The sequence below is a fragment of the Oncorhynchus keta genome, chromosome 35, assembly GCF_023373465.1.
Source record: "Oncorhynchus keta strain PuntledgeMale-10-30-2019 chromosome 35, Oket_V2, whole genome shotgun sequence".
In the NCBI taxonomy this organism is placed as follows: Eukaryota; Metazoa; Chordata; class Actinopteri; order Salmoniformes; family Salmonidae; genus Oncorhynchus; species Oncorhynchus keta.
The window spans coordinates 25,230,651-25,240,593 of NC_068455.1; the positions used below are offsets into that span (position 1 = coordinate 25,230,651).

Here is a 9,943-nt window from a genome sequence, read left to right on the forward strand (position 1 = left end):
GTGAGAGACTGGGACAGGACATCCTGTGTGTCTGTGTACGAGAAGTACGTGGCATGTGTATGCGTGTTGACAGACTACCTTCAAAAGGATGCCCTCTAAATTAACCTGCCTACACCAAGACAAACATCTGACTATCATTCAACCAATCAGAGTCCATATGCCGACATGTGGCCAAAGCACCTGAATGCAGTTCAGTCTGTACTCAACGATGTCACCAGTGAGAGGTGGGTAGACCGGGAGGCATGAAAAGAGGTCACATACAGCTGGGAGAAAGCGCACACACATAAAAGAGGTGGTGCCTTTTCTCACAATACACCAGTGTCACACTAGTTTCATCATGTGAGGCTCCCATGATCCCACTCTATCCAGTGTAAGTTGTTGATTTACTCTAAATGTGGATAATACTAGATCATTACTTCATCTCATTACCACTACTGGTCATATGTACAGTATTTCAACAAGGTCAACATAGAGTAGCCATGTATCAAGTCTGCAGGGAGACTGGGTTAATGATTACAATGGAAAACAACCTGACTAGACCTATTTGAATGTTCCCATGCCATCTAAGTTGCACCCAAACACCAACATGCCAACTATGGGGGCCGTTTGAGGATAACCATAGCAGCTACAGGAACTTTTTTAACTTGATTTATCAAGACAAGTCCCTGCTTTGTCTCAAAGCAATCAAAGCAGTGCTGAAATGACAATCTAGGTCACCATACGTTGGTAAGCTATTCCTTCACATTTATTACAAACGATTGGATAACTGGGAGTTTGATACATGCCTTCAACCTGTACATAGCCCATCTGTAAATAGCCCATCCTAGCAGGATTAATACGCGCTCCTCCGGCTCAGCGGCTTCTTAGACTTGCTCCGACCAACAATTGTCCGCCATATATGCACGCAGGAAAACCGATCATGCTGCCGACAGCACAGAGAAGGAAAATACATATTTAAAACTGATAATTGATCTCATGGAGTAGGAACGAACGTAATGATTAGATTATTGGATATTATGAGGGACACAGCTTTGTAAAAAACTAAACATACACACAGCCTTTGCTCAACAAACTCAAACCATTGGGGTGCTGCAGTTCGCAGACGATATTGTGCTCATCACCCTCACAGCAGTCAAGCAATGCATTCCGCCAAGAGTAGTCGTTCACAATATAGTCAGATTTCGGCCACAACTAGATCTTCTTTCAAATGCATCAAGAAATCATCTTATTTGTATGCCTAGCAATCAACACATGTACATAGTTTAAAGCACCTTTTTATAAGTCTCATTCACAAATGACAGCTCCAACAAACCCCTTATGGTGAACGAGAGGCTTGTAAAATCATGACTCTAAAGTTCTCAGTTCATCGTTCTCCGGCAGGGGGTCCTGCGTACTCTGGGCAAAACTGACTCCAATGAATGAACGGAGTCAAAAGATTTGTTCTTTTGACTGAAGGAGCCAAAAACATCCGAGTCAGTTAACTGAGCCTCCCTGACGTTTCCCCACACGGTGCAGCTGCAGTGCTGCATGGGAGCCTGGTTTAGATGCAGCACATACGACCACAGAGAACAAAAGCCAAAATTATACTGAGCTTTAACAGAAGGGCTGAAACAGGGAAATGTGTAGGCCAGGGGGAAAAAATATGGTGCAATGGAGAAATGTTGGGTATTCACCCACCTAAGACACTGTCAAGTCCCAAACTGCACTGCCATCATGATGTTTTTCACCATGAAACAACCCAGTGTTCCACATGCTGAAACAGAGTTCATTCCCACTCTGTTCAATCTCTTGCTCAGAAACTTGTAAAATGGCAGCAGAATTCCATTGGATGTTGCTAATCATGTGATAGAATGTGAGAAGTTCCAGTATATCCATATCATAAAACATTACAGGCTAGATAGATTCTGAATTCCCACTTAAGCCTGTATGTTTAGTTTGTGTCGCTCACCGGTTACGAGGTGCTATTATCTGTTAATGGGGTTTAGATGAAGGCACATTCCAGTTGTCAGTTGAGTAACTGTTGCAAAGAAAATACATGTACTGCCTCACAAATATGACGAGATAACTGACAGACAGAACCCAGCTGCAGATGGGAGTCAGAGGGGACAGGGGCCAAAGAACATTGCCTCATGACCAACTATGGCCTTCCTCCCCCTTGGTCAACCACATAAGGAAAACAAATGTCGTAGAAATTAGTCATCTGAATAGAAGCACAAATCAACACAAAATAAAACATTGACATAAATCAATATGCAAATGTTTACATTCCAATACTTAATAAGATGGGGAATTTACAAAAAAAAAGGGACATAAGCAGGGACATAAGCACATTTATGTCCAGCTTCTTCTGGAAGAAAGAGTGCAACACCATTGAACATCTCTTACCGAGTTTCTCCACGAGTTTGAGCATGACCCCACCGATGTGGATCTCACCGGTGACCCTCAGAGACACGTCCCTGTGGAGGTCTGTCACGTGCATCTTCAGTTCCCACGTTCCGTCCGCATAGCAGCCATCGGGCATCCGTATACCGTCCAGCGCCATCCTTACACAAATCACAACAATTAGGAAAAACTGCCCAAGAAAGAAATACTTTCATTCAACTGGTAAAAAAAGATGCAATCAAAATTGTGTTTGCCATTCATTTGTGAAGTTTGTCATATGCAGACTGAAAGTGACTTGAGGAAGCACAGGACCCAGACCAACATAGCCAATCAGTGTTTTGATAAAATGTTGTGATTGTCCATAACTTCAACAGTTTCTGTTTCTTGAATCATAACTCATATTTTACATGTTTTCTTATAGGCCATTTGAATATGGCTCTCGCAAAGGCTTCATTAGCTCTTGAGAAGCCAAAGTGGCTCACAGCCGGTCCTTGGTTCTCTGCTGATGGTATGGAGGATAGCTGGCGCCATGTGAACTACAATCCCGACGTTGTTTTATTAACGTTTAGAAACGTTATTAATCCGCGGTAGCGATACTGTTTTGGAAACCTTTGGAACTTAACTTTCAATTAGGCAACAAATAATATTTTTTTTAAAAACACCTACTGTGCGCAATTTAGCAGTCGCACCCGGCTGTTTTCACTCACTACCTCAGATATGACATTCTCTCACCTTGCGCTCGCATTTCCATTGGACCATTCCACATTTGCGGTCAGATGGCATGTTTGTCAAAATACAGGCGGTAGTAACTTTCCTGAACTGTGACAGTAAGTGTATCTGTTGCATATGAAAAATGATATACAAGTTAAGTTCCAAATGTTTCCAAGCTGTATTGCATGCGAGGCATATTTTGCGTTTAGACAGATCATTTGGGCAGGCGTCGGGGCATTTGCCTCACAAGGCTAAAGGGACATCCAATGGCTCAATGTAATTGGAGTCATGAATAAGTCTTAAAGCGGCAATCAGCAATTGAAACAAGGCGAAATCCTCGCCCCAGATTCGACAAAAAAAACTGGTTGGAGGGATGGGGTTGGAGAAATGTAACCACTCAAATTCAGACATAACTAGAGATGCAAGGACTGACCATCCATGATATCAACATAGTTTGAACAACGTTGAGGCTATACAATGCGTTTACATTGTTTTACTCCAATATTTGGAAACAGTCAAACGTATATTTAGGATTCTGATTGGGTACGACAGTTGAACTAAGGTCACGAGGCATTACATTAGCAATGGGTACATACCAAAAACAATTGATGTAACAACTGCAGATTGCCCCTTTAAGGCTACATGTGAAGGACGCAATTAATCGATAACCAAAAAAGAACAAAGGGTACCGGCCTAAATTATGGCAAACTGAAATTCAATAAAAATATTCTCCCGTCTGTGTTCACCTGCTTTTTCTAACGGTAAAGACATCCTGACAAATATGAAGTTGATTACGTAAGCAGCCCCATACAAGAACTCATGAGAGCACCCAATCTGGTCAGCCAGAGTAACTCACTTTATGTCCATACATGAACAAAACTAATACGTTTGAACGAGTAAAGGGGAGTTAGAATCATACGTTATTTACCAGATATAGCAGGCCTTATCTGCATTTGGCGCACAAAAAAATACATGTTTTCATATTCCCGAGCGGCAGAGTGCGCAAAAAGAACTACATTTATTGAGTTGAGGACTTAAATTAATTCGGTTGTGTCCACTCACCTTCTCAAATACACCAACCAAATCCAAAAAGCCACTTAAACTTCCGAGGTTTCGATAGTCAACCAGATTTTCTAAATAATGTAGACTATCTGGATCTTTTCAAAGAGAATATCCCAAAAAACGCGTCCAATTGAAGTATCCCAAAGTGCCTCCTGGCTTCAGCTAATGGAGTCCAGCCGTCTCTCTTTCTCCCTCCCTCTTCCCACCAGATAACGTCACTCAGTGCTCCAGCTCCAATCGACGTTTCCTTTCAAACGGTTCAGCAGTTCCTCTCTCCCAACATTACCCGCCCGGTCATTCCCCTGCTCCTTCCATACTTATATTATTTTTCATTGGAAGGGGACTTGTGTGACGCGGGAAATTACGTACAATGTCATTTTTTATACTCTCGCAGATCTTTTCTAACCCCTAGGCTTGGAGTTTCAATGATGTCCCCAACCACGCACTCTTATTTAGAAATACAATGGAGAAGTTAAAACTATGCTTTTGTATGTGGTGTTTTATTCCATGCTTTCATTCAAAACTGACCCATTGTGGAAAATCCAACAGTTTGGTAGGGGATAACAAGCGCATAGAACCGCTGCTGCATGCCTTTTATGGAAATAGTATAGCGTTTGCGGTGGTACATCCGGGGACCGTTATGGGGTCCCCGCCTAGGGAATTACACACAATTACTAATTCAGAACACACCTTCTAAAGCCCCCATCTACATTATATCAAATCCAGCGACTGAGCCCACTAGTCTTAAATACTTTGCAATATTATGCTCTCATTGGTAAAGATGTTACAAAATGTCCAGTGTGCAGCCACATATCTGATTTGGATATAGCTGCTGATCACTCCTTTTGATGAAACACACACTAAAATAGCATGCATTGCACTTGTTTTCCTTAAATGGTGTCCTACCCTCTTATCAGACCCACACATCCTTTCTGTTCATTGTTTTTCTTGAGCTAAATAAAATAACAAGAGAATCTCTCTCCCTGTATTTTCATTTCTGGTACATCATTAAAATACCAACATCAGGAGTGGATTGTAGGCATACACTTTGACAGATCAACAGGCATGAGTTATGGCTGACTGAAGTGAAGAATAATCAAACCTCTTTGATGGATCCACAACCTCAGCCTTGAAAGAATACCCTGTTGAGCGTGCATGGGTCGTAGCTATTAGTCATTGTAAACTAAATAAAATACACATCAATGTGTGGAATTGTACAGATTTTTCTATCCACACACTGCCTCCACCACTCTAGAGAATTATATATTTAGCCAAACTACTCATTTGTTTGGCTTTGTTGATGTGCATTCAAAGCCATAGCAACACAAATGGCTCGTTTGGCAAAGATTGAACCATTTTTTTCCATTGCATCTGCTCTTCTCTACAGCAGCACGCTCTCCTGCTCCAAGTGGTTGGCGGTAAGGCATGAATCATCAGGGTTTCTGTCTCTCCTCCAGTGTTCTGCTCTCACTAGTGTCAGCTCTCCAGCTCCAGCTAAGGAGTTTGGGCCTCAGACTATGGTCTGCATTGAAACAATGTATAACCTTTCTCTCTTGCTGCTCTGACCCCCTCGTTAGAGTCTGGCAGCCGACCCATTGCCTTATAAAGGCTGTTTTAATTGCCGGGTAAACATTTGAGTCAGATGCAGGGAGAGCATGAGAGTGGAGTTGGGAATGGTGTTGCAGAGGAGAGGAGAGAGACGGTACACTGAGGTGGAGTGGAGCTTGCCCTGCTCTGGTTTCGCTGTATAATGTCTGGCTTTCACACAACACTGGTGGTGTCACTAAAATAGTCTCAATCAATTCCAGACAGTTAATTACTGATGAGGAACTTGTACGGTGTCTTGTAATGAAGTTCACAACAGCATCTGTAATTGTGTGGGTATGGCACTGTCCAATAGAAATGTGTTACTTTGTACAAATCACATACAGCCTACAATCAGTATTCCGCCAAACCATCCTAGACATGGACATATAATCATACAATTATAAAGTATATTACAGAATTATAGCATGGTGTACACACAGTAGTTTACAATTCACTGCCAAGGTATTTGCGTGTGATTTAACTAGGAGTTAGTACTGCACAAGCTAAGAGAAGGGCAGCTCAAGTACATCACCCTATAAATCCTCTCTAATAGTTCAGACATGAGGACCACTGCAGGCCTGATCAGTAGTAACTAGTAACTGAGTAACTGTCTCATGCTAATTGCCTCATTGTTAATGGAGAGAGGAAATAGACTTGGAGAGGTCTGTGATGACCAGATTGGTCAATGGGGGCCATTGTTTTACTACATGGGGAGGTATGCCATCTGGTGGACAAACCTAGAACAATGGGAATTGCAGTTTTTTGTTGTTGCATTCACTTAATTTAACTAATCCCATCTCTGCTTTACAGATATTGCTTAACTGCATTTGTATTCTACTACAGTACCACATTAGATACATAAAACGTGTTAGGTCCATATCTTCAATCACACAAAGCTCTATTCATTAACTATGAATCATCTATTGTGGTGTGGGTGGAAAGTATGTGTGGGGCCGACGAAAGAATGTGATGTACGGTTCAAAGGAAACAAATAGCACTATTGTTCTCCATCAAAACCGGGAGATGGAAACTAGCGAATCTTTCCCATTTAATATTTGGAGAATATCTTCCTCCCTCAGCCTCGTCCCAGACCTCCCTCCCACACATTTAAGCACTTTTCATTCAGACAGACCAGACGGTCCAGACGTCAGCACTTCCTCTCAGATGTCATCCTTGGGACATGACAGAACAACTTCAGAAGCAGCAGATGGGAGAAGAATACAGAATAAAAGAAGCCATTGTACATAAAACGTCTTTTTTTTAAATGAAAAGTAAAGAGCGTTTCAGATGGCAGTTTTAATCCATTTCAGGCATGGTGGGTTATTGCCCAGCTCTTGGGACAGTCACTTTTCCTGCAGAAATCCTTTCAAAATCAAACTAAAAAGTGTTTTAGTTTTATAAGTTTTAAACAGTCTTATTGAAACAGGTTTTGTTCAATCAGTCGACCCAGGCAATGCAGACATTCCTAGATGATGGTACCTCTCATTCTGTGGACATTATCTGAAAGGCAAAAGCCCTGGAACATGTTCAGTTGGTGGAACATTTGTGCAACAGAGGTACTACCTGAACTTGTCAACTAAGAATACCATCTATATTCTGTTGCAAAACATTTTGCTACGGTGTGCCCAACAGAACACAACTGGTTTTACAGATGAGCCCTTAGGGTTCAAAGGTCATCCAAAGCCCTCATTAAACTAGGGGTGACTCTGGGATAGACCAGCTAGCTACCGCACTTTGACTTCACTAGATGCTTGGAGCTGAGATGAATGGTGAGAGAATATAACAGAGTCCCAAGACCATTCTCAAAACAGAACAAACAACAGAACATGCACAGCACACCATTTAAACAACCCTAGTTCTTTAGCCAATGTATTTCCGAACATAGTTAACATTCTGTGCTTGTCTATTTGAGTGAGGTTCACCTTGTGATAGCTGGCCTGATGTGTTGCAACTATAATAGACCACAAGTATGATAGCCCACGAACAAAACATCCTCCAACCATCATTGTAAATTGCCCCAATACCCAGCCTGTATCATTTTAGCATGCAGAGACATCAGTTGAACTGTCCTTGATCAGTACACTCAAAACATGGTAGGGTGTGTTCAAACCCTTTATAAGAGAGAATAGTTGCATGACTGCCCAATGTGGAAACAACTTGATTTAGATGGCAGAAACGAGGAAGCTTTCACCTTTGTCTGTGATTGACATTTAACACTAACACACAAAAGCAATTTCAAGCCATGTCTAAAAGGGGTAGTGTGCAATTTCAAGCCATGTCTAAAAAGGGTACTGTGCAATTTCAAGCCATGTCTAAAAGGGGTACTGTGCAATTTCAAGCCATGTCTAAAAGGGGTACTGTGCAATTTTAAGCCATTGAGAATGTGCAAGGTCCAACATCATCCTTCACTCTGAACAATTCCAAGTACTTTTCCCTTATTGTCCTTCACTTCAAGTTGTTCTCTGGTCCTCTACAAGGCAGTCTGGTCCAAGTCCGCTTCACAAAATAGGTCCCACTCTCATACACATCATGCATCTACATTAAAAACGACTCAAATAAATCCATTCTGTGGACTACGAGACCACTGGGACAGTTAGCTTGTGCCATACAGATTATTAGACAACTCAATTGAGACTTATTTTAAAGACAAAGCACAAGACATATAGGGAACTCTACAATGACAACGTGCAGTCAGCAGCACACACATTCATTTGAGGTTAGTTACATTTCATCATCCTGCATCCATCATCTTATAAAACTGCTGATATAAAAAATAAATGCTGTGTGGGATGTGTTTTTAGATAGTGAGCAGCTAGCGCCAGACCATCTGAATGCAGCTTCAGGATTTCAGAGGTCTGTTGGGAACACTGCAATAACACCCATGAGAGACACATTCACATTTAAAATGACCCCATGGGATGCAAAGTGATTCAGGCATCATGTTTCTTTTTGGAGGCCATAAAAGATATACTGAGCTTGTTTAGTTTTGCATATTGTTTGTGGAAAAAGCAACTAAAGCTGAGTAACTCTGACCTGAAGCCCTTTACTAGAGGAAAAATGCCCTTGGATTTCAACATGCTCTGTTCATACTAGCTTAGCCACTAAGAGTGAAGCAGACAGAATAACTTAGTGACATTAAAGAGATATTTGGCCACCTGCTGGACTCCGGGATCTACGTTAACACAACTACAGATTTTTTTAAAAATGGTAATGAAAAATTAATTGGATAAAAAAAATATATACACCCTTTCTTTTTGATTTATCTCAGGATCAATGCAAATAGTAGGCACCTGAAGTTCACATTCTGTTTATGACCTTCTCAAGGTTTCTGAGAAGTGTTCCTCCTGGCTTGAACCTCTGAGTGACAGCTCCTCTGTCCAACCACAGACTGAAACATTGACATGATCTCTCTTTTGGACACTTGAATTGCATACAAAGGGAGCTTGTCAGACTTCCGACTATCCGTCTGAACAGAACTGATTTCACCTGTGTTTTGGTTAGATTGAAAAGTTGCCCAATAACATATAATGGAGGCTACATTTCAGATCTCCGTACAGGGATCTACATGGTTCCTGGTAGGACTAAAAGAGAAACTTAATGACAATAAGGTAAGTTACACTTATCAAGCTTGACTTTCACATGGATGTACGTCTGTCACTTGAATGTCCTGCTGACATTGTGTGAACGTCATCTGAACGTCAAGTGAGTCAAGCCATTGCTTCTCACTCGTTGGAGCCTAAGATGTACCTCATAACAAAAACAAACAGTTTGCCACACAGCACCATTCAATTATTAAACCAAAGACATAAGGTCATTTTACACCATGCCCAAACCAGACGCGTCATGTGCTTTGCAAAATAAATGTACACATACATGTTATTCAATCATTGCATCCATACTGCCAACGAGTGTCTGCGTTGCCAGGCGCTAAAATAGAAGTTGATTCTATTTGTGTCGCACAATGCGCTGCAAGTCCTGCCTCTCCCATCTCCTCATTGGTTTTTAGAAGCATATACCCATGTGCCATCGTCTCATTGGTTTTTAGGAACATATACCCATGTGGGTGATTGAAAGACGAATTGAGGTCGGTTGTGGTAAAGTACCTTATATGAATGCTAAGTTGCCAATCTCCATATAAAGTCCAAAGAAGAAAAAGAAGCCTGGATTGAGAGATGATTAGAAATGATTCGGTTGACCGTTT

The 9,943-nt window shown here is 41.5% G+C and overlaps 1 protein-coding gene across 9 annotated transcripts in view; it reads right to left on the minus strand.

Annotated features, from left to right (window-relative positions):
• Window positions 1-4,487, minus strand: part of LOC118368165 (fermitin family homolog 2) — a 66,059-nt gene extending 61,572 nt beyond the window's left edge. For 2 of the 9 annotated variants that reach the window (XM_035752001.2, XM_035751997.2), the window contains exons 1-2: window positions 4,156-4,464; window positions 2,386-2,543 (exon numbers count right to left, since the gene is read on the minus strand). In XM_035752001.2, coding sequence (XP_035607894.1) covers window positions 2,386-2,542 — 157 coding nt within the window. In that variant the 5' untranslated portion in view covers window position 2,543; window positions 4,156-4,464. Of the gene's footprint in view, window positions 1-2,385; window positions 2,544-3,689; window positions 3,823-4,155 lie in introns of those variants that run through there. The other 7 variants (XM_035752004.2, XM_035752003.2, XM_052496722.1 and 4 more) reach the window with 5 other exon arrangements.
• Between the last annotated feature and the right edge of the window lie 5,456 nt (window positions 4,488-9,943).